This window comes from Ursus arctos, unplaced genomic scaffold (genome assembly GCF_023065955.2).
Source record: "Ursus arctos isolate Adak ecotype North America unplaced genomic scaffold, UrsArc2.0 scaffold_15, whole genome shotgun sequence".
Classification (NCBI taxonomy): domain Eukaryota; kingdom Metazoa; phylum Chordata; class Mammalia; order Carnivora; family Ursidae; genus Ursus; species Ursus arctos.
This window is the reverse complement of record NW_026622819.1, coordinates 62,811,261-62,837,365: the sequence shown is the minus strand read 5'-3', so window position 1 is coordinate 62,837,365 and position 26,105 is coordinate 62,811,261. Positions and strand designations below refer to the sequence as shown.

General features: G+C 38.0%; 1 protein-coding gene across 14 annotated transcripts in view; it reads right to left on the bottom strand.

The window, feature by feature from the left end:
• Positions 1–26,105, bottom strand: part of NSD1 (nuclear receptor binding SET domain protein 1) — a 146,917-nt gene that overhangs the window by 41,099 nt on the left and 79,713 nt on the right. For all 14 annotated transcript variants that reach the window (XM_048224250.2, XM_026511049.4, XM_057312356.1 and 11 more), the window contains 7 exons: positions 22,591–25,162; positions 11,479–11,603; positions 8,619–8,889; positions 7,290–7,399; positions 5,282–5,357; positions 2,073–2,191; positions 1,028–1,171 (listed from right to left, as the gene is read on the bottom strand). In XM_048224250.2, the coding sequence (XP_048080207.1) occupies positions 1,028–1,171; positions 2,073–2,191; positions 5,282–5,357; positions 7,290–7,399; positions 8,619–8,889; positions 11,479–11,603; positions 22,591–25,162 (3,417 nt within the window). The remainder of the gene's footprint in view (positions 1–1,027; positions 1,172–2,072; positions 2,192–5,281; positions 5,358–7,289; positions 7,400–8,618; positions 8,890–11,478; positions 11,604–22,590; positions 25,163–26,105) is intronic.

The window sequence follows — 26,105 nt, the reverse complement described above, 5'->3', positions numbered from 1 at the left end:
TTATAGGCCAGCTTTTAAGAATTTACAAAAGTAAATCAAGCCCATAAAAAAGAGAACATAACCAAAGCATTCATTTAATTGTCTCTACTCTCAAGTCTGATACAGGCTCTTTACAGAGAGGCAACACAAACAACATAGTGGTTAAGACTAAATCCAGATTGCTTGAGTCTGAATCCCGGCTTTGCTGTGTGACTTTAAGCAAGTTATGTAACATCTCTGAGCTCGGATTTGCTGTGTGACTATACGCAAGTTATGTAATATCTCTGTGCCTCAGTTTCCTCATCTATAAAAATGACGATAATAATGGTAATCTACTCCACAAGACTGTTATGATTAAATGACCTAATATTTGTAAAAGTTTCATTTTTATTTATTTTTAAAATTTATTTATTTTTCTGGAGTGGGGGGAGGGAGAGAGGGAGAGAGAGAATCTTAAGCAGGCTACACACCCAGTGCGGAGCCCAATGTGGGGCTCAATCTCACAACCCTGAGACTATGACCTGGGTGGAAATCAAGAGTTGGCTGCTTAACCCAGGCACCCCTGGAATATATATAAAGTGATGGAAACTCTTGACACACACAGTGAACACTGTATAAATACTTATTAAGTAAATATAAAAAGACAGGTGGCAGGTTCTCTGAAGTCACTACTTGAAAGCAAAAGAAATCTCAAAGTGAAAACTTCCCTTGCAACATTCCTTAGAAACCCAGAGATTCTCACAGCATGAAACGTACAGGAAAATGATCTTTAAGCAATCACAGATTCACCTTCTCCCATCTCAGACCTGTTTCATGGCATCTACTCATGAGTAACAAGGGCAAGTGGTTCACCAACACTAAATATTTCTTTTCCTTTCTCTTTTTGTGAGAAAGGGTAAGACTTAAATCCTTAAAGGGAAGTGACTCCACGGGAATCATCCAGGAAAATGTTTATTCTAACCATGACTGGGTTATCAAGAGAAGATGGAGAGGGCTTCTCTTAAAATACAAGCAAGCAATCACAATGCAAGTGGGCAACATCCTCTACCTGACAAACATTCTCCTTGAGTGCAGCTCCTCCACCTCGTTCGCCCTGCAGCTTTTTAGATGCCGGCATCCCATGATCGTTCTCTACACCCTCCTCAACAGTCTCCTTGGGGCTTGCAGCCGTTCTGTGTGTCATCAGTTCTCCCTTGCAGAGAAAAAATAATGTCCCACATCTGTATTATTGATGTCTCCTCCATCTGACCCCCTCCCTCTGGGCTGCTATTTGTCTAGCCATTAAGCACTTACAGATGTTCAGCCAATCACGCGGGCGGACTGCATGCAATGTTAGTTCTAACCCTGCTGTGATTGGGCGGGTAGTGGGCGCCTCATGCCCTGCCACTAACTGCTCTGAGGCTGTTCCACTGGAACTTTTTGAGCTGTTCCATTTTAAGGTTTCACTAAGGGAGAGAAAACATTCTTAAGTTTATTTGATTACTTATTTGTCCTTCCAAGATCAGTGTTTCCTAAATAATGCCCCCCTTGGGCATTCTATTCAAATTATCCTGGAAAGAAACACTCTGTATCATAATGTGTAAAGCTGACCTCTCACCTGTTCTAATTCTCCTTTAACTTGAGTTGAAAAGCCAGAGATAGCATCAATGACTGCACTGATGCTCTACAAGGAAATGGTTTTAAATCTACCTTTGTTTCCTTAAAGCCAATGTTTACAAACATTATTCTAAAATTAAGCAGTTGATGGTCTCAAGAAATAAGCAAATGAGTTTCCCCTCTATTGTAGCAGTCTCAACTTTTAAAGGGCAATATCCAACTTCATTCAGATCATACGGTTACTTGTTATTGTGCTTTGGTTTTAGAAAAAGCTTACTTCGTAATGAAAGTTATAAAATTTATCAGACACCTAGAGCATAGGCTGTGATCTTTTAAAAAGATCATAGCCATAGTTGCCATATATGTCTTCTCATAGCTATTAATTAGCTGTTTCAGAACATTATTCTTAAGTAAACTCAAGGGAAAGAGGGGTGTGGCCTCTACTGTGAAGAGTAGATTTTCTTTGGAAGGTCAAAAGATGAGGAACTGAGTAATACCTCTGAGGTCGGAGTTTCTTTTGATGAGTCGTCATTTTTCATTTTTTTACAGTGCACCTTGGCTGCAGCATGCCTCTGTCGTTTTCGCTTCCTTGGTTTATCAAATATCTTGGTAGTGCCTATGACAGGAAAACATTCGTTACCTACTGGCTATTCACTCACGTGTCCAAGAAATCCTATCTTCAACTAAAAGGACCTCATAGAATTATGTAATGTTAAGAGTAAAAAACCAATCTTAAAGTCCATTTAATTCCCCAACCTAGCAGATGAGGAAAAAGGGCACAGAGAGGAGGAGACTTACCCGTGACTATGTAATTAGTTGGGGAAATAGCTACACATATAAATTGTCTCATACAGATTAAATGGTAAATGAATAAATAGGTTAAAGCAATTTCATTTTACATGATTGAAAGGAAAGATTTCATAGTTCCTCAAAGGACTTTAATATCCTATAGACGGGGAGGAAATATATTTAGTAGTCAGGAAAACATACTAAAACCTGACCTCCACAATTAAAGACAGTAAATTATATCAGTATGATTTAAGGATTAAGATGAAAAGCTGAAATACAAAAATCTGGCTTGGGGAAAGGGAAGACCTCCCCCAAAACATTTAGTGGCTTAAAGGATATTCACACAATAGTACTAAAATCTTGAATATTCAACAAAATAAATGTATGATCTAATCTGGCATATTTATAAAATGAAATTCTAGTCTCTCCCTCATTGTCTATTACACATATTTCAACTTTTTGTTACAGAAATATGAAGAGAAATCTCAAGTGATATTTCATAAAATGTTCCAGGATAATTAGGCTAGGTTATCAACATGAAGTCTAGACTTTAGAAAACTGGCTTAGTACTCTTTCTTGGGACTACCTGATGGAGATGAAGAAGCTCTGCTATCAAAGCTGCCAACTGCCTATGACTAAAAGAAGAATTAACATGATAGCAGAATAAAGGTTCAAAATTCTCAGGAGCTGAAACAGTTGATGAAATTTACAAAAAATAAAGTACAGGTTGTATGTTTTATAAAAACTATAAAAATATAAGAGCTGATATTTTCAAAGTTTTTTTAAAAGCAAGCTAGCAAACTGGTGACTATGAAATTATATATGAACACAAGGTTAACATAAGCTAACATACTACTAGATTTACTTATTAGAAAACTTAATAATCATGGGTCATATTTAAAGATGTGTTCATTTAAGGGGCGCCTGAGTGGCTCAGTTGTTTAAGCGTCTGCCTTCGGCTCAGGTCATGATCCTGGGGTCCCAGGATTGAGTACTGCATCCTGCTCCTTGCGCAGCGGGTAGTCTACTTCTCCCTCTTCCTCTGCGCCCCCCCCCCCCCCGCTGTGCTTGCTCACTCTCTCTCAAAAAATCAATAAAATCTTTTTAAACACGTGTAGGGCTGCCCGGGTGGCTCAGTCAGCTAAGTGTCTGCCTTCAGCTCAGGTCATGATCTCAGGGTCCTGGGATGGAGCCCTGTGTGGGGTTCCCAGCTCAGCAGGGAGTCTGCATCTCTCTTTCCCTCTGCCCCTCCCCCTGCTTGTGTGCTCGCTCTTTCACTCTCTCACTCAAATAAATAAAGCTTTTTTTAAAAAAAGATCACATGTAATATAACCTTCCCATGATACCCTTTGCTGGCAGACCACATCTGATGCCACGTGCTGAAATTTGGGCTAATATCTCAGAAATGACACTAACCAATAAATGGCACTGGCAGATGAATGATCAAAGTGGTACAAAGAATTGGCATGGAGAAAATCTGGGGTGGGTAACAAGATGGTAGTGTGGCAATGAATTGGCTCAGGTCTGTATTTAATTCAACCCTGCCACCTCTTTCGTCTTCATGTTTTTCCATAGAACAGGGATAATATGGATAGTATCCTAACTCTCTGTAATGCTTTACAAGCTAACAGTCCTAAAGCAACGAAAGGACTGAACAAACAAAGGATCTGGTAGAGGAAATGCTCAAAATACAATATTATGTTACTGAATGAAGGCCTGCCTGTTCCTCCTACAGGCAGAACCAAGATCACCATGTATAACCTTCAGGAGTCAGATTCAAATGCAATCTGAAAGATTTCCAAGCCCAGGTGCCTGGGTGGCTCAGTCAGTTAAATATCTGACTCTTGATTTCAGCTCAGGTCATGATCTCAGGATCATGGAATCGAGCCCTGGGTTGGGCTCTGTGCAGAGAGTAGAACCTGCTTAGGACTTTTCTCTCCCCTTCTCCCTCTGCCCCTCCCTGCTTACACTCTCTCTAAAAAAAATAAGATAAACTTCAGGGGCGCCTGTATGGCTCAGTTGTTAAGTGTCTGCCTTCGGCTCAGGGCGTGATCCCAGGGTTCTGGGATTGAGCCCCGCAACGGGCTCTCTGTGCTGCTGGGAGCCTGCTTCTTCCTCTCCCACTCCCCCTGCTTGTGTTCCCTCTCTCGCTGGCTGTCTCTCTCTGTCAAATAAATAAATAAAATCTTTAAATAAATAAAAAATAAGATAAACTTCAAAAAATATATATAAAATATAAAAAATAAAAGATTTCCAAGCCCTTAAAAGAAGCAACCACATGGACCACACTCAAAATGTAAGCTCTCTTTTTCAAGCACATGCTCACTCACCAAAGATCACAGATGTGACAAAAGAAACTAAGACTATTTGTGAAAAATAGGCTTAGGTGACTTGTAATTTCCCTTTCAACTCAAATTCCACATTTTCTGTCCTATAGAATAAAAACTGAATCAAAGCCAAGAAAGTAACGATTACAGTTAAGAGAATCATCTAATAAGAAAATTAAGTAGCAGATTTTTTGTTGTTCCTAACACTTCCTTACTCTAATATAATTTTAATTTCATGTAACTAATTTCAGCATAAAGCTGAAAATGACCATCCAATTTTCTAGTGTCATGCACCTTGTTAGGAAGCATATTTAGGGCAAACAAGTTTCTTTTTCTTTTTCTTTTTTTTAAGTTTATTTATTTATTTTTAAGTAATCTCTACACCCCCTGTGGGGCTCAAACTCATGACCCTGAGATCAACAGTCTCATTGCTCTTCCAACTGAGCCAGCCAGGTGCCCCTTGGGCAAACAAGTCTGAAAGTTGCAACCTCACTGCTGTTGCTTACATATGTAACAACTTTTCTAGTTAGCTGACAAGGTGCTTCATAGTTACTTTGTATTACATTTTTTTTAATCTCAAAAATACCCACCTCCACCATACTCTTTAGAATGAGATGCATTACGTGATTCATTAATGTCATTCTCCAAGTGACCAGCTTCATAACACTACAAATAAACAAAATGCAACAGATTTACAGAGGAACAGAAAATAAATCCTTTATATTATATGTCAAAAGTTGAACTATTATCACAGATACAGAAATTCTGTCTCTGACAATTAAATGAACAGTATTAATAATAATGGGTTGAACAGAAACTACATGGAAAAACATCAAAATAACAAAAAACACAGCTCTAAAAGACTCATACAAACACACACTCCTTTGGGGTGGGGGGGTTAACCAGAGACTCCCATTATATCAAGCAGACGCAGAATGGTGCTCTGACTGGAGTGGCAGACAAAGAGAAAGGGTATATTCCCAGAGACGCACCATCTCAGTTCTATTCCATACCACCCTGTGTTTAAAATCCATCTTCTTAAAACTGCACTTACAGCCATTAGATTTTACAAAGGTTTATTTACTTGATGAATTCTAAATATTAAAAAGCTCTGAATCAGTGCTCACTTCAGCAGCACATACACCAGAAAGCTCTGAATCATGGAATGCCTTTCTGATTTAATTGGCTGTAGATTAATAGAAATGAAAACAACATTAAAACTCAAAACACTCAGATATCAAAAATAATTTCCTACACATTTTATTCCCCTACTAATGTTTGTATGAGTTAGTTCCAGTCCCAGAAAATGTCTTCTACAATAAAAATATCCTTCAGCAGGACTGTAAAACAAAATTTAGTGGCCACAAAAAGTCAACATAACAGATGCTATTCTTGCTGTAAAGTCCCTAAATTCTGAGGTCAAAACACGCTAAAATACAGCAGTGAATTCCAAATGCTCACTATATACATTAATCAAATCACTAGCTGATGTATGTCAATTGTATCTCAATAAAACAGGTAAAAAAAATCAATCACTAAACTGGCCTAAATTCTGATTTTCTTTAAAATTTGTCATTACCTCACCTGTAGCAGTAATGCAACAGCCTTAATAATTCACCTTTTATAATACTACTAAATTTATCACAAGTGGCTTACAAGTGGCTAAGATCTGACAAAGCCAGGAGAGAAAATACTACAGAAGGAAACTATCATAGCCTTACTAGGACACGTCTTAGGAAATGGACTTTGAAAAGAATAAAAGAATTAAAGGATATAATGCAGGCTTTAAAATGAGGTACAAAAACACAAATAAATAGAGTTTTACATTTACATGCTAATCCAGATGGGTGAATAACTCTGATAAAAACAAAAACCAGGATCCTCAATATAGAATTAAATGATAGATGCCGTTATAGCTAGTGAAAGAAGTCTCAAAACTCTATTTTTGATTTGATTACAATCTGTATTTTTCCCCTAAAGAAAGAAAATTTTAAGAGGAAACCTGTGCACCCTAAATACTGAATTTCTAACACCTACTCTGAGTTATTCCTCACACATATGGGCAATAGGATGTTTCCTAAAAATTAATATCCAGGAAAATAACCTCCTATTTCCATCCACTATTTAATGATGTCTTCTTGGACAATAAAAACCATGTTTGCACGCTCAAAAACTTAAGTTCAAATGTTTCTGCCTGCTTTATAACTGAGCTGAGTCTTTTCTGAGGTGTTATGGAGACAAGACAATGGGATAAGAGTAGGTTAGTGGCTCCTAGAGACAGAAGTGAAGTAGAAAGCAGGTAAGAGGCTTTAATCCCAGAAAAGAAATGACAACAAACACACACTTTACTCAATCTTAAAAGCTCTTTTCATTTTCATTTGAAAGGAAAATCTAAAACCAACTGATACTCATGTCCATACAAATGCAAAACAGCTTCTCAATATAGGATCTCTTAGACCAGACAAATGTACTCTGCCATTCTGTAATTTCTATGTATGTGTGCAACAGTGTTGCTAAATATTAATAAAAGATTTATTTTTAAAATCCCCTATTTCCATATGGTTTAATCGTATTTTAGAACTGACTAAAATAACATACCTTTTTAGAAAGGCCAAGGTCCCCTTTCTTGGGCATAAATCCAGGGTCTAAATCATTGGATTCAAGAAGTTTCTTAGTTGGTTTTCTCTGACGTTTACTTTCATAATTTCCTGAAATGCATGTATCTTTTCATTAGATGGCTTAGAAATTGGGCACAAACTTAAAAAAAAACAACAACTCATATGCCACAGAAAAATGAGTCGCCATATATTTTATGTTTTCCTCATCATCTTCTGGGGAGGGACAGGATAGGAATGTCTTTATTTATTCTAAAATATTAGTTAACATTAAAAAAAAACAGGAAAACAATTCTCAATACAGACACAATGTGAAAATGTTCTTATGTCTGTGTATGTACATATCATAAAAGGACTAAGGAAGAAATCAAAAGGGCAGAACTATCTTTTTAACACTTAATTGGTAGTAAGCACAAAAGGAGAAGTGCGGTGGAAGACAGCCTGAGTGCTGGGCATAACAGGACCAGGGTTACAATTTTTATTCTGCTCCCAAACAAACAAAAAACACATTTACTTTGTAGGACTGTCCTTAAGAATCATATAGAAGAGCCTAATAACAGAGTTCAGTACATGCTAAATTATGAAATAAAAACTATCTTTACTATTTTTAAAGTCTTTTTGGTTCTGTCTTACTTGATTAATAAGCACAACTGGAGTACTTTATTTTTTTTAAATAAAAGGAGTACCATTACAAGCTATTGTTGGGAATATAAAAAAAAATTACATCCAAAATTTTCCTTGGGTGACTACAATATTCAAGAATCAGAAGGTAAATTAGAGACAGTATATTTAGATTCAACTCACACCAGGTGACATGTACATAAAGAATGATAAAGTGAAAAGCAATCGGTAATTAACTTCAAGGGAATATTTACACTTAACTACTTACAATGTATCAGGTAAACTACATTATGACGTCCATTTTATAAAAGAAGGAACAGGTTCAGAGGTTAAACAACTTCCTAAGTAACACAAGAATTGATAGACCCAATATCTGAAGCATAAATTTCATGTGTTTATTAGTGTGTACTACACATCCCCAAACCCTGCTATCCTGAGTGTTGACTCACACTGTGGCTTATCAGCAATCATGAAGAGTAACAGTGGAGTAAGGAGAGTTGTTTTTAAAACACGTCTTCTGGACAGTGTACCACCAATTCGTGGTCATTAACTATATCCAATTAGCCAGCACTTTCAGGATTTCCCAGGACAAAAGTGGGTAGTTTAATGTACAGGATTCACTATTGGCTTCTCATCACAAAATGCTAAAATCGTTATCTACTTATATTCTGAGACCCCATCCCCATCTTACCTGGTGTTTTAACTAGCAATTCCTCAGACTCAAGGGCAGGCCGTGGAGAGACTTCCGGGGCCACAGGCACAGACAAGGTCAGCTGTGGCAACTCAGCATGTCCACCTCCAAGTTCTGACTGAGCCAAGGGCCCTTCCAAAAATGGAGCCTCCCTTTCAAGAACTGGAGGCTCTTCTTTGGTTGAAATCAAAGAATTCTCATCCACCTGCTTGTTCTGAGCACTAGATCGACATCGGGCTAAAAGGCTTTCCTCTTCACAGCGGGAACTTACCTAACGGCAAAAAATAAAAGTAGAATCCATAGACCAAAGTTGCTATAATTTCAGAGTCAAAAAGAATAATGCACTTAGAAAAGATATTCTGACACATGCTACAACATGGATGAACCTTGGAGATATGACGCTAAGTAAAAGAATCCATATACTAAAGGACAAATACTGTATGATTCTACATATATGAGGTTTACCTAGAACAGTAAAATTCAGAGAGACAGAAAACAGAATGGGAGAGCCTGGGTGGCTCAGTCAGTTAAGCATCTGACTCTTGATTTTGGCTCAGGTCATGATCTCAGGGTCATGAGACTGAGCCCCGCACTGGGCTCTGTGCTACAATTAGAGCCTGCTTAAGATTCTTGCCCTCTGCCCTTCCTCCACCCCACATGCGTGCATGCGTGCGCGCTCTCTCACTGCCCCCCGCCAAAAAAAAAAGGAGGAGGAGATAAAGAAAATAAATAGAATGGTGGTTGCCAGGCTGAGGGGAGAGTAAAGTGGGAAGTTATTTTTTAATAGGTACAGAGTTTTAGTTTGGGAACATGAAAAAGTTCTAGAGATGATGGACGGTGTTGATGGTTCACAACAACGTGAATGTATTTAATCACACAGAACTGTATACCTAAATTATAACTTTTGTTATATATATTTTACTATGAATTTTTAAAAAGGGAAAAAATGCAGTTGAGATACACTAAAGCTATAAAAATTCATTAAGGCTATAGTGATAATCCTCCCCACCCACAAAAGATTTTGTAATATGTCATCAATAAAGCAGCTAATAATAAATTCCCATGTTAAGTTAGGAAAGAAATAAGCATTTATGCGTCCTTTCATGTATATCAAGACAATAAAGTGTTCAGTTAATGAGAGAGCTCACCAGCTAATGCAAGTAGAAGAAATAATAAAATCTGAAAGGTTTCATTTCATAATCCCTAATGAAATTATTGATAAAGGCAGGGATTCTTCAACTGATTTTTAAAAACCATCAGGGAAATGGTGGATAGAGAAGAGGATATTCTTTTGAAGTCAAAGTAATTACACACATACTGCTTCATTGTTTTATTTAAAGATTTATTTTATTTTATTTATTTATTTTTGAGACAGAGAGAGCCTGCAAGCAGGGGAGAAGAAGGGAAGCAGAAAAGTAGGCTTCCGGCTGAGCATGCAGCCTGGATGTATGGGCTTGATGCCAGGATCCTGAGATCATGACTGAGCTGAAACCAAGAGTCAGACAATCAACCAACTGAGCCACCCAGGAACCCGACATTCTGCTTCTTGATCAAAGAGAGCAAAAGGACTTAAAGGAAATCAGTCAGGACTGTGGACAACTTCTAATGCCATGCAATATATGACACAGTAGCACCTTTAATTTAATCTAGCTAAAACTGTTTAACTTGAATCCATCAAATTGTTAGTTATAATTTCCACATAACAAGGAAGATAGAGAATGAGTTTAGTGAAACATATGAAGAAGCAGTCATACAAATCTAGAAGGGGGATACTGTAAAGGTATTAGTCTCATTACTTCAATAGATAGGGTAATGAAAAAAGGGGGACTGTTCTGGATTTAAAGAAATTTAAGAAATGTAACAACCAGATATAATGTGTAGTCCTAGAATGAATAAATCAAATGTAAAGGTTAGAGGACAAGTGAGGAAATCTGAATATGGATTTGTTGTTATTAGATAAACTGATCTTATAAGATACAGTAAAGTTAAATCATTTATGAAAGAAAATGTTCTCTTTTTTAGAGGTACATATTATTTAGGAACAGAAAGTAAAATGTCTCTAATTTACTTTAAAGTAACTGAGCTTAAAAAAATTGAATTAAGGGCTGCCTGGGCCTGGCTGGCTCAGTTGGAAGTGTGTGCAACTCTTGATCTCAGGGTCATGAGTTTGAGCCCCAGGTTGGATGTAGAGATTACTTAAATAAAAATTCAAAAAACAAAACAAAACAAAAACCAACTGAATTCAAAAATAAGGCAAATAAGGTATCGATAATATCTGTTTAAAAAATTACAGTCCTGGGGTGCCTCAGTGGCACAGTCAGTTGAGCCTCTAATCTTGGTTTTGGCTCAGGTCATGATCTTAGGGACGTGAGATCGAGCCCCACATGGGGCTCCGTATTCAGCACAGAGTCTGCTTCAGATTCTCTTTCCCTCTCCTTCTGGCCCTCCCCTCCATACTCTCTCTCTCAAATAAATAAATCTTAAAAAAAAATAAAAATGAAAAATTATGATCTACCATATTTTATATTCTACAATTTTAATAAATATTTAATAAATATTTAATAAATAAAATAAATTCTACAAATTTAATAAATATTGTCATAATATTCTTAAATCATTACTATCTGAAAGCAAAGGGAGAAAAAAATTTATACACATACATGTTACACACAGTGCATAGTGTCATTTATACATTTCGTGTATACTCTAAGTAGTACCAAAAGCTGGAGGTAAAAAATGGAAAAAGCAAGATCCCAGTTAAGGAAATTATTGTCTCATGCAGACAAAACATGATATTGAAGGCAAAACTGCAAAATCCTAAAAGTACCGATGAAAAGACTATTGAAATGTTGAAACATACCTTGTGTACCTGTTCCTGCACCTTCTTTTGTTTTTTCTTAGGAGCAAATATCTGATCATATTCTTCTGTATATTCTAGAAGCCACTTGCTTGGCTTCCTAAGGCGTTTCTTCTCTGACCGCACAGCTAAAAGAGGAGAAACAAGTTCGTATTAACCAAAGTTAGAGGAAAGCCCACTGCTTTCATGCAACCATCTCTGCACTCTCAAAGATACAGAGATGGGAAACCCTCAAAAACACTGCTTAAGCTCCAAGAGGCTAGAAGTGATTTCCTATGGTTTGTCATATGCAGAAGTTGAGAGCGAAGAGACTTTTGTTGCTCTACACACATATACACAGCCCATCTGAAGTTAAGGAAAAGATTTAAAAATTAAAAAAAAAAAAGTTAAACTGAAACTACCTAGTGTCCCATAGTGACAGATACAGCTAACATTAAAATATAGTCTAGGGGCACTTGGGTGGCTCAGTTAAGCATCTGCCTTCGGCCTAGGTCACGATCCCAACGTCCTGGGATCAAGCCCCGTGTCGGGGTCCCTGCTCAGGGGGGAGGTCTGCTTCTCCCTCTCCCTCTGCCTACCCCCTGCCTCGTGGTCTCCCATTCTCTCTCTAATAAATAAAATCTTTTTTTTTTAAGATTTTATTTATGTATTTGACAAAGAGAGACAGCCAGCGAGAGAGAGAACATAAGCAGGGGGAGTGGAAGAGGAAGAAGCAGGCTCCCAGCCGAGGAGCCCGATGTGGGGCTCGATCCCAGACCACCGGGATCACGCCCTGAGCCAAAGGCAGACGCTTAACAACTGAGCCATCCAGGTGCCCCTAATAAATAAAATCTTTAATAAAATAAAACAAAGTCTAAATCAAGCAAATTCAAAAAATATACTGTTAAGTTATTTTAATAACATCTCTCTGGATTATGCAGAATACTAGACAGATAGTTCTGACAGAATATTTACCTAATCAGTACTACCATGTGAATTTCAAAAGCACTTTACACACATTTCATATCATGATTGTGATGTGAGTTTCACATTAGAAAACTGAGGAATATTTCTAAATAGAATCATTAAAAAAATAGGGGCGCCTGGGTGGCACAGCGGTTAAGCGTCTGCCTTCGGCTCAGGGCGTGATCCCGGCGTTATGGGATCGAGCCCCACATCAGGCTCCTCTGCTATGAGCCTGCTTCTTCCTCTCCCACTCCCCCTGCTTGTGTTCCCTCTCTCGCTGGCTGTCTCTATCTCTGTCGAATAAATAAATAAAATCTTAAAAAAAAAAAAAAGAATCATTAAAAAAATATAATTAATTACATGTATACCATTAACTCACTGACATAAAAAGTATACGGCATGTATGCCGAAGACAGAAAATAAGACAAAAACAAACAGAGTTTGGGGTACCTTTTAGGAAAAAAAAATTGTCATGTTTTACGGTCAAAATTTCAAAGTATCATACCATTTTTCTTTGAATTAATGGTAAAACAAGTATCTACTATAATTTCCCAATAAAACTTTGTCCCAGTTTAACAAGCTTTAGTCATTTTATAAGGTCTTTGGGAGCTAAAGCTAATGCATACAGAATGTAGGGTTATAGTCTACTCATGAGACAAGAGGTTTTTATGACACAATGCTCTCAGAGGAAACTATTTCTGCCTCAGCTGAATGAGGACTACTGGTGTTCTTTCAATCAAAGAAATGCAAAAGTTGAGACCAAAAGGAAAAGGTCAGATCACAGGCACAGTGAACTTGGAAAAGGCTTTGACTCCTTAGATAGCACATATGGAAAAAAGCCATAAAACTTTGTTAGTATGAGATATGAAAAATAATTTTTTTCTAATTCTAACTACTGTAATTTCATAGTAGTAATAGTAGTAATATACCACTTAGTTTATTTATATCTAATATAAAAGGAGTGGAAAACTTATATTCACCCAAAAACCTGCACATGGATTTTTAAAGCAGCTTTATTCATAATTATCAAAACTTAGAAGCAACCACGACATAGGTGAATGGATAAATAAACTGTGGTATGTACAGACAATAGAACATTATTCAGCACTAAAAAGAGATGAGGTATCAAGCCATGAAAAAGATATGGAGGACACTAAATGCATATTACCAAGTAAAAAAGCCAATGTGAAAAGGCTATATACATACTATATGATTACACACATACATTCTGGAAAAGGAAAAACTATGAAGACCATAAAAAGTGGTTACCAGGGGACGGGGTGGGGGGGGGAAGCACATGGGATGGAGAGAGGGACAGATAAGCAGAACACAGAGGATTTTTACCGCAGTGAAAATACTCTGTATGATACCATAATCATGATATTATGTATTTGTCCAAACCCAAAGAATGTACGACACCAAGAATGAACCCTAAAGTAAACTGTGGGCTTTGGGTGATTATAATGTGTCAATGTAGATTCATCAATTTTAACAAATGTACCACTCCAGGGGGGATGTTGATAGTAAGGTTGTGCATGTGTGTGGAAAGGGTATATAGAAAATCTCTGTGCCTTCTCAATTTTGCTAGAAACCTAAAACTGCTCTAAAAAAATAAAAGTATTAATAGAAAAATAGAAAGTTAAGGGCAGAGGCTGAAATTGTTATCAAAATTATATACATACATAGCTCCCAATATAATTATGGGGCTTGTTAAACCTTTCGACCAATGCAATTTTCCAAACTTCTCAGTTTTAGACAATAAACCTGTGAGTTCTTCCCAAAGCAAGTATTTCAGAAGAAGTTAAAACCATCAGCCAAACAATGTTCCCCTCAAATAAAATGTTCCCCTCAAATAATAATGTTTAAAAAACTCTCTTGGAGAAAAGACAAAATACATCTTGAAATAAGTATATGCATCTGTGCATATAACTGTGACAGTTAATAGGTAATAACTTTATGCTCTGAGGCAAATAGATTATGCCTTTAATATATTCCCATCAGATAGCATCCAAATTTTCAAACACTAAAGACATTTTTCAACACAATTAAGACCAAAAAATGACAGGGAATAACACGGGTTTACTATGTGCAGGCAAGTCACGGTTCAGCCATTTAACATTCATGAATTTCTCATCTTCACTTCAAGGTAAGTGATGACATCACCATTTTATAAAAAATGTAACTGAGAGGCGCCTGGCTGGCTCAGTCAGTAGAGCGAGACTCTTGATCTCAGGGTTCTAAGTCTGATCCCCATACTGGGTGTAGGGATTACTTAAAAAAATAGTCTTAAAAAAAAAAGTAACTGAAGCTCAAAGAGGAAAGTGCCTTGCCTAAGCCCACTCAAGTTAGTCCACTACTTAAGTTGCAAGGCCATGATTCCAACCAAAATCTCCCCACGCTCCAAAACCACTGGGTTCTTTTTACTAAAACAAATCCCTATGCTATCACATCATCAGATCCCTTATCCTACCCCACCCCTTCACAGCCCCCCATCCATCACTACCTCCCCACATTAATTATATCTCAGTCCTAGACAGCTTATGTTCTGTCTTCTTAGAAGGTTCCATGGGCTAATCCGTCCCCTCCCTTTCCTCCTGAAACTACTGTCCCCCACTCTGTCTTTGGGTTCATTTCTCTCACAGAATAAGTTCTCACACTAAGTTTTAGTCCTTCAGTATTAAAAGGGAGAAAATTACAAAAGCTAACAGAGAGATGAGTAAATCATGCAAAACTCAATACATGGCACAGAGCAACTATGAAACAGAGCAGGGGCCAAAATATAACCATCACCAAATTTCTTGGCAAATACACATCAATTCCTAGCACAGAGACAGAACCTGTTGTAAAATATGGATATAAATTACTCATACAGGAAAGTTTAGCAGTATCTTTTTAGACTACAGAATGTGTATATAAACCAGCTAAAATAATAAAATATCCAAAAGGTTAAATCAGTCCCAAATGTTTACCAACTGAAGAACAGATACATAAAATGTGGTATACTTGTGCCCAGGAATACTACTCAGCAATAAAAAACAAAATATTGATATATGCTACAATATGGATAAACCACAAAACCAGAGAGACATTATGCTAAATGAAAAGAGCAAGACATAAAAGGTCACATATTGTATGATTCCATTAATATGAAATGTCCAAAAAGGCAAATGGGAGTGGGGGTAGTGGTGGATTAGTGGTTGCTGGGCTGGGAGTACAAACAGACTAACCATAAATGGGATAGAAGAATCTTAATGGGTAGAAGAAATGTTCTAAAACTGATTTATGGGGATGGTTGCACAACTCAACAAATTTACTAAAAATCACTTCCTTATGCATTTAAAACGTGTGAACCTTATGGTATATAAAGTTGACTATATTCAACTTTATTGAATAAAGTTCATTTTTTTAAAAAGTTAAGTCTTTTCAAGACCAAATTACAAAGTTTTCTTTTTTTCATCAAAATGGTGAATTTTCCTAAAGGACTACAGTACTAACAGCAACATCACTCCTCACTACATATTATTAGCCCTTGTCGTACATCTACTTTCCTAGATCTGAAATCTCAGAGGCAAAAAGTTAAAGGAAGGGGGGTAAAAAGGGCAAAAATCCAAACATCTCTTCATAATAATAGTTAAGTTACTGAGTTCAACCTCCTTTTAAAACAAACAAAATGCTGTATAAAGTATTTTAAAAATTTGTCAGCAAAGCACTGACAAGACTGTGAAGAACTACAAACCAAAAACTAACAAATAACCCAGAGAAATATAGTACTGAAATGGATTTTGTCCTGAGGGCTTTTTTGTGATCCTGCTAAAGTGTAAGGGGCAGAAGTTTAAAAGAGAATAAACTAATGCCCCAAAGGACTCTATCACAATGAAGCAAAAGTACGCCATGTCCAAACCTACACAAGACCACAAGGAAAGGTGCTCTGGCACAAAGCAGAAGGGGAGCAGGAGGGAGAATAAGTTCTTGAGAAGTGGTGACTGGTCCTCCTGTAGATTTGCAGCTCCCATAAGAAAATCAATCCATGTAATTAATAAATCATGTTAACAGAATAAAGGGAGCAAAAAGGAATGATCATCTCAACAGACATAGGAAAACCATCTAACAAATGAAGTATGTAAGGGAACTTTCTCAACCTGAAAGGCCATCTTTCAAAGTCATAGCTAACATCACAGTTAATATAAGTCTGGATGCTTTCGCCCTAAGACCAGGAACAAGACAAAAATGCCTGTTTACTCCACTTATGTTTAACAATGTACTGGAGGCTCTAGCTAGGGCAATTAGGCAAGAAAAAAAAATAAAAGACATCCAGATTAGAAAGGATGAAGTAAAACTACATTAGTTGATGACATGATCATGTACATAAAAAATCCTAAGGAATTCACAATAAAACAATCAGAACTAAAAAAAATGGGTTCAGCAAGGTTGCAACATGCAAAATCAACACACAAATATCAACTATATTTCTGTATACTTGCAATAAGCAACCTAAGAATGACATTAAGAAAACGATTTCATTTATAATAGCACCAAAACCAAAATTTTTTAAAAACAATAAAATACTTAGGAACAAAGTAAATAAAAGTAGCATAAGACTTATACACAGAAAACTACAAAACATCATTGAAATAAATGAAACACAACTAAATTAATGGAAAGCCATCCCTTGTGTATAGTTTAGAAAACTCAATATTGTTAACAATGGCAACACTGCCCAAACTGACATACAGATCCAGTACAACCCTGCAGCAATGAACACACTGGTCCTAAAATTAAAATGGAAATGCGAAAGACCCAGAAAAGCCAAACAATCTTGAACAAAGGTGGAGGATTAATACTTTCCAATTTCAAAACTATAATAATTAACTACTGTAAAGACAGGGTAATTAAGACTTTGTGGTACTGACATAAAGACAAGACATATGTATCAAAAGAAAGGAGTTGAGGGCCCAGAAATAAATCATCACATTTATGGTCAAATGATTTTCAGCTAAGATCCCAAGACCAGTCAATGGGAAAATAATATGCTTTTTAACATAAATGGTGCCGAGACAACTGGATTAGGCAATGGTTACACAGACATGACACAAAAGCACAAGCAACCAAGGAAAACACAAACTAGACTTCATCCAAATTAAAAACACTTGTGCTTCAAAATATATAATCAAAATTGGAAATGGTTAACCCACTAAATGGAATATTTGTGAATCATATCAATACTTAAATTTACACCATGTAAAGAATTCTTACAATTAAATAATAAAGAGACAAACAGCCCAGTTAAAAAACAGGCAAAGGATCCAGACAGATATTTCTGCAAAAGATTTACATGAGACCACTAAATACACGAAGAGATGCTTAGGGTTGCCCGCGTGGCTTAGCTGGTTAAGCGTCTGCCTTCAGCCCTGGTCGTGATCCCAGGGTCCCCCTGAAATCAAGTCACCCACAGGGTTCCTTGCTCTGCGGGGAGCCTGCTGCTTCTCCCTCTGCCTGTTGCTCTGCCTGCTTGTGCTCTCTCTGACAAATAAATAAATAAAATCTTAAAAAAAAAAAAAAAAAAAGATGCTTAATCTCAACAGCCTTCAGGGAAATGAAAATCAATGCACAATAATGAAATACCACATGACACTGACCAGGACAGCTATTCCAAACAGGTGCGAGTAAAGAGGCAGAGAAACTGGAGCCCTCCTATATTGCTAATATGAACGTAAAATGGCAAAACACCTTTGCCAAAACATTCTGGGAGTTCTTCAAAAGTTTTATATATATATATATATATATATATATATATATATATATATATATATATATATATATATAATTACCAAATGACCCAGCAATTCTGCTCCTAAATATATAAACAGTAGAAATGAAAATATAGCCACACAAAACACTGCACACAATGTTCAGATAATACCATTATTCATTAAAGCCAAAAAGTGGAAAAAACCCAAATGTCTATCACAGTTGATGAAAGACTAAAATATGGTTTGTTCATACAATGGAGTGTTATTTGCCATTAAAAAGACATGAAACAGGGATGGCCTGGGTGGCACAGTTAAGTGTCCAGCTCTTAGTTTCGGCTCAGGTTGTGATCTCAGGGTTATGGGATGGAGCCTGGCGCTGGGCTCTGCACTCAGCCCAAGTTCTCCTTGGAGTCCCTCTCTCCCTCTGCCCATCCTCCCACCCCGCCCCCGCTTTTGCACGCATGTGCGCTCTCTATCTGAAAATAAAATCTTTAAAAAAAAAAAAAAAGACATGAAGAAAGAATGCCAACAGCAAGATGGCAGAATGAGAGCCCCTACACAATTTCACTCACAGGACACCAAAGTAACAGTAGACGCACTAAAATACCTTTTTGAGTACTCTAGAAACCAGTTAGGAAGTTGTAGTACCCCCAGGGAAGTCCAAAGACAAGAACTACTGCATTGGAAATGGCTTTAAAAAGAGCCAATTCACTTTATCTGAGATTGCTACTCCCAATGCAGGCACAGATAAGCTCCTCTCAAGGATTGGGGGAAAGGGGGATTTGGGGATGGGGAGCTTGTTTCCAACATACCAGCTTTTCACAGGGCTGCCCAAGAGACCAGAATAAGACGACTGGGACCATTAACAGAACCCACAGTTTGGATTCCTGAGGGTTGCTGAAAACAAGGCAGAGAATGGGCAGCATGCTGAGGAACCAGATGGCCTGGAATGAGGTAGTCAAAGGCCAGCACAGCTTGGTGATATCAGAAGGTACTAAACTTATGCATCTTTCTACAAAAAAAAGGTTAAAGAGTGGAGCCAGCATTTGGCAATCTGGATTTCTGGAGAACTGCCCAAGGGACTAGTACCTGTCTTGCCTGCTTTTGAGAGCAAATGGGAAGCCAGTCCTCTTTGCATACCTGGGAGCCACTGAGAATGAAAACAGTGAGAAAGATTGTTGCAGTAACACAAAAACCTTCAGTACTGCAGAAAAACGCTAGAGGGAGCAAGATTACAAGCCCCTGAAAAAGAAATGCACAGAATTCCCTAATCAGGAAATTAGCTGTACAAGTCCAAAGAAGCCCACGCTCCAAAAAAGGATCCAGAGATCCCCAGAACATCCAGCTGAGGTGACTGGTGAAAGCCCTTCCTCGTCTGAAGCCAATCCCTAAAGACTAGAAGTGGTTGTTATTCAAATGCATAAAACTCAGGGGGAAAAAAATCAAGTACACAAAGAAACAGGGAAACTTGGCCCTCATCAAGGGTCAAAATAAATCTCCAGGAGTGCCTGGGGTGGCTCAGGTAGTTAAGTGTGTGACTTTTGACTTCTGGCTTAGCTACATTAACCAAGGAAAAAAAGACACAAATAACTAAAACCAGAAACTAGAGTCATTTCAACTGATACCACAGAAGCGAAAGAATTATAAGCAACTACTATGAACTGCATGCCAACAAACTGGATAACCTAGAATATAACCATCTACCAAGACTGAGTCATGAAGAAATACAAAATTTGAATTAGTAAGGAGATTAAACCAGTCATCAAAAACCTCCCAAATGAGAAAAGCCCAGGATGAGACGGCTCCATTGGAGAAATCTACCAAGCATCTAAAAAAGAATTAATGCCAAACCTTGTCAAATTCTTCCAAAAAACTGAGGAGGAGAGAACATTTCCAAACTCATTTTATGAGAGAGCATTACTTTGAAACCAAAGACAGACAGATATACTTATTAAAAAAAATGTAAACCAATATTCCTTATAAACATTGCTGCAAAAATCCTCAACAAATATTAGCAAACTGAATTCAACAACCGCACACTAAAAGGATTATACACCATGAGCAAGTGGGATTCACCCCTGGGATGGATGGAAAGATGATTCAACATATAAAAAAATAAATGTAATACAAATGTTACCAAAATGAAGAAAATCACATGACTATCTCAACAGATGCAGAAAAGGCCTTGACAAAATTCAACACTTTTTTTTAAAGATTTATTTGAGAGAGAGAGTGCACGTGCACACAAGCCGGGGGGGGGGGGGGGGGTAGGCAGAAGGAGGGAATCTTGACGCAGACTCCGGCTGTGCTCCAGCTTGAGTGCTCCATCTCACAAACCCATGAGATCATAACCTGAGCCAAAACCAAGAGTCAGACGCTTAACCACCCACTGAACCACTCAGGTGTCCCTCAACACTTTTTTTTTTTAAAGTAAGCTCTAGGCCCAACATGCAGCTTGAACTCATGACCCTGAGATCAAAAGTCACATGTTCTACAAACTGAGACAGCCAGGTACTTCCTACCAAACTCCCAGTGGCATTTTTTTTGCAGAAACAGGAAAAAAAAAAAAAATCCTAAAATTCACATGGAATCTTAATGGACACCAAATAGCCAAAAACAATCTTGGCAAAGAACAAATACATCTGTTCTTCAAAATATATTATAAAGCTACATTCCAATATGATATTGCCATAATGACAGACATGTAGGTCAATGCAACAAAATGAAGAACACAGAAATAAACTCCAGTATGGTCAAATTATCCTTGACCAGTGTACTAAGACTACACAATGGGGAAAGGATGGTCTCATCAATAAATGGTTCTGGGAAAGGTGGATATCCACATGCAAACGAAAGATTGGTCCTTATCTTACATCATATACAAAAATTAACTCAAAATGGATCAGATGCCTAAATCTAAGATCTGAAACTGTAACACTCCAGAAGAAAACAAGGGGAAAGATTTGATTCATGACTAAAATGAGCAATGATTTACTTGATAGGATACCAAAAGCACAGATAATAAAAGCAAAAATAAGACAAACTGGAATGCATCAAGCTTAAAATCTTCTGCACAGCAAAGGAAACAATTAACATAGTGAAAAGACAACCTACAAAATGAAAGAAAATATCTGCAAACCATATATCAAAAAGGGGAATAAAGAAGAAAGAAAAAAGAAAGGAAGGGAGGAATCCTACAATTCAGTAACAAAACAACCCAATTCCAAAAATGGTCAAAGTACCTGGAGCGATATTTCTTCAAAGATACACAAAAAGATATACAAAAGGCTAATAAGGATATGAAAAGATCCTCAACATCACTGATCATTGGGGAAATGCAAATCAAAACCACAATGAGCTACCACCTTATACCTGTTAGGATGGCCACTGTAAAAAAAATAAAATAACAAGTGCTGGTGAGGATGTGAGGAAATTGAAACACTAAGAGCACTCTTGGTAGGATTACAAAATGGTGTAGCCACTATGGAAAACAAGCAGGAATTTTCCTCAAAGTACTAAAAATAGAATTATAATGATCCATTCCAATTCTGGCATTCATCTAAAAGAAAAGAAAATGTGATCTCAAAGAGATATTTGCACACCCATGTCCAATGCAGTGTTATTCATAATAGCCAAGATAGAAGCAACTTAAATGTCCAAACCTAAATGTCTGCTGATAGATGAATAAAAAAAATATGGTATGTACATACAATGGACTATTATTCAGCTTCGAGAAAGACAGAAATTGTGTCATATGCTAAAACATGGATGAACCTTGAGGACATTATGCTAAGTGAAATAATCCAATCTCAAAAAGACAAAAAGTACATGATTCCATTTACATGAGATATCTCAAGTAATCCAACTCATAAAAACAGAAAGAGAATGGTGGTTTCCAGGGGGTGGGGAAGAAGGAAACAGAATTGTTGTTCAATTGAGTATAGTTTCAGACATGCAAGATGAAAAAGTTCTAGACATCTATTGCACAATAATGTGTAAACAGTAACACTGTACAGTTTAAACTTTTACAGAAGGTACACTTATGGGGTGCCTGGGTGCCTCAGTCGTTAAGCGTCTGCCTTAGGCTCAGGTCATGATCCCAGGGTCCTAGGACTGAGCCCCGCATCAGGCTCTCTGCTCAGTGGGGAGTCTGCTTCTCCTTCTCCCTCTGACCTCCCTCTTGTGCTCTCTCACTCTATCTCAAGTAAGTAAAAGGGAGAGATACCTTCTGGTAAAACATAATTTCTGGAAAGTATATGGAAACCTGGCCCTCAAAATTCAGACCTTGTACATAAAGCTCTCCCTTCAAGTGATACTTTCCTCCCAATTTACACTTAGCCCTTCCATCAAAACAGACCAACTTCGTAAGGGTAACATTAACACCACTTCCCTAATCCTTATCATTGTCAGGAGTCCTTACCTGGTTCAGGGAGCTCAGGCTGCGGTGTCAAACTGGGAATTCCTGGCTCTTTTTCCATCTCTTCAATGCTCGCACTGGATTTATCACAAACGTTCAACCGTGGTCCAACTGAATCTAAGCGGCTGGCATGATTTGGATCTACCAGCGTATCCTCTAGTATGTTTGTTGAAGGAGGGGGTCTATGCTCTGGGAACTCATCCCCCTTCTTTATGGGGTCAGCTGGAAGCAAAACCCCAAAGGCACCCTCAGAGTTTTCTTTCTCTCTAAATCTGTTAGTGCGCTTACGAGGTTTAGTGCGCCTTTGGTTTAAACGCTGCCACCGCTTTTTAGGCACCGCCTGGTTTACACCACTAGGTTCATCATTCTCACTGTTCATTTCGGTATCCACCTGTGGGCCCTTTCTGTTTTCAAAAGGAGGGCCTTTCTCAGGAATTTTATCAGGGTCAGACTGGTTGACTTTGTTATCAAAATGAACACTGGAAAAATGGGCACTGTCTTCACTTGTTAAATGGCCCATTAACTGAAGGGGTTCCTCTTTACCAGGGTCTTCTAGCCCACTTCTTGAGGAGCCATTCTCTGAACCCCCACTTGCTCTGTCTCCCTGCAGTGCGGCCTCAAGAGTTACAGCTGGAAGTCGGTTGAGTTTTCTTTTGCGCTCTGTCTTTAAGGCTTTACGGTTCAATGTGTTCTTTCCCATCTGGGCTGAAAAACCGTCTCGCAATTTAGATGATGGTTTTGATCGACCACAGTTGCGCCTAGTAACGCAGTTCGAACGACTTTTACCAGAAGCAGGGACGTCTCTTCTGTCAGATACGAAGCCAGGTACAGATACAGACAACTCTCCAGACACTGCAGAGTCACCCCTACTAGGGCTAGGACGGACTGGGTTCTGAGTGCCATCTCCACTTTTTTCTGAACTGTGAGTGGAGCTTCCTGAAACCAAGACCTTAGATGCACCTACAGGACTACTCGTAGAACAGTCCCCAAGACCAGGACTCCGATAAGAGACCAAGTTCTGAGCAGTCATTAGCCGTTGCTCCTTGGTCTTACTATCATGCATATCTTTTAACATCATTAACAATGTACTGAATTTGTAGTCTGGTTCAATAGGTATATGATTCTGACCAGAGGCAGGAGAAAAAAGTAATGGTTTTGATGGCTTTGATGTTCCAGAGTCACTCACATCTTCACTTAAGGATCTATAAGAGAGTTCCTTCAACTCTGACAGAACATGTTTCACCACGGCTGTTTCTATGTCATTTGAATCCCTGGTTTTCTCATGCATGTTGCTCAGTAGTTTTAGCCCATCCACTTTCCCACTTTTGGAAATGCTGGCCAAAGGAGAGCCTTTGGTATCAGAAGAGCAGCATTTCAAACTGCAGTCCTCATTTGTAACTGGAGGTTCCACTACAACTGGATTTTCTTTATGTTTGCACTTTATACTTCGGATCTTGGGCTGTTTGCTTTTTGAATGTAATAGAGCTTGATTTGTAGCCCCACCTTTTATTAGTGAGTTCTCACTGGAAATGCTTGATGCTGTGTTGAATTTTGGAGAGAAACCATCATTTCTAAAATCTGACTGGGGTTTGCGGACAACAGTAGATACCTTAAGATCAGAGAGATTAACCTGAGATGTCTCAGCTGCAGGCTCTGCTGCCTTAGTACAATCCATTAAGTGGTCTGTATGGGAGTTGGTAATGAGGGACTTCTGCTTTGCTTTTACCTTAGTGTTTGTGGCAGGATACCTAGTATATTTTACCTTTTCATTTTTCTGCACAGATAACATGTTCTCTGTTCTATCAAAAGCATCTGTAATTTCAAGGACACTGTTATCAGACTCTGAACTGTGATCTACGGGATCCAGATCACTGCTTCCATCATCAGAAGTGGTACAGATACTAATGGAATCACTTCGCTTTTCTTCATCACCTGCTCCAATATAACAGAGCTGCATTTTTGAACTACACACCAAACCTCGTTGGAGCTTCTTCTTCTCCCCAGAACGTTTAGAGATCAAGGCACCCTCAGACAAGCCCAGTAAAGAGTCACAATTTGAAGTCTCAAATTCTTTCTTTGCTGTGTTTTTTGCACAAGAAGAAAACAGGAAACTTCCTGGGGCAGTGCTGGACCCTGTGAGACTGTTAGCTATCCTGGAAAGTTCATTAGAGGCTTGCTTATCAGATACATCCCCAGAAATAAAGTTTAGGCCAAGGTTCTCTGGAATCTTTCCCCTTCGTTCCTCCTTATGTGCTTCAAATTGCATGTGGCCCTTTTTCATACTAGTCCTTTTTGGATTATCAGAACTCTTTCTGGCTCGAGACTTAGCACAAGGCTTTTCCTTCTCATCTGCAGAATGTTCAGAGTCAAAAGCCAGAGATTTCAAGCAGCCATTAAGTAACAGGTCATGCTCTGATTCAGGATCATTTGTACAGTCCTCAAATGGCATATCCTCCTCACTGTCCAACTTGATTGAACTGGTGACACATCTTCGGTTCTTTGACCCTTTGGGAACATCATACTGTTCAGCAAGACCAACACTGGCTTCCCATTTACTCAAAATTTTCTGAGGAACCTACATTTAAAGGAGAAAAAGATTATCACTTATCAAAAAACTACAAAAGGGAATAAGGAGATTATCAGTAAAAACCTCTCAAATAAGCAGCTTTTCCCAGCCTTGTAACTTCTTCAACGTACTTTTATGGTACTAGCCAGGTGGTTAGCACCCATTGTTCACCCAGAGCCTAAACAACGGGGGATTCCTCAAATCTACTTCTACCACTAAGATCTATCATTAGAGGAAAGAGTAACCCCATATATCCTCTGCTCTCCCTCCTTTATAAAGACAAAAGAGTAGACCATAACCAAGATCACATTACTAATCAACATTACATTACTAAATCAAGGAATAATCAGACCCTTCCTATTTGTCCCTCCACACTTTAAAATAAGGATTTATTTTCTTCCTGACTTATGAAGACCAAGCACTTGCTCAGTTGTATAAGAGAAAGCAAAAGGCTAAGGAAGATGAACATGGAAAAATGAGGACAGGAGAAATGAGGTCAGATCCACCTCAGGAGACCCTAAATTTGAACCTCTGGTTATCCCTAAGCCCCTTTATTTCTGGTGACGTATGTGGTTATTCTATACATGTTATGTAAAATCTGGATTATAACCAAGCAGTCTCCTGGGCTGAATCATGCTGTCCAGAGACACCAAAACACCTTGGGTATTACATATGTGCCTTTCTTGATTCCTCACAGAGGGAGACAATGATGCTCTGTGAAATATAACTAATTTTTCAAACTCTTATTTCCTTCCTTGGCTTCATACCATAGTTATTAGTCAAGGTTCTAACTATTAGCTAACTATACTTTAATACTTGTAAAAGGGATGTTCCACTGAGCATGTAAAAATTCAGGTCACTGGAAAGGTAGCCTCCTCTTATAAAGCAATGAGCTGACCATCTAATTTATTTTACACACAAACGCACACTAATTCTTATAACTGTGACAAGA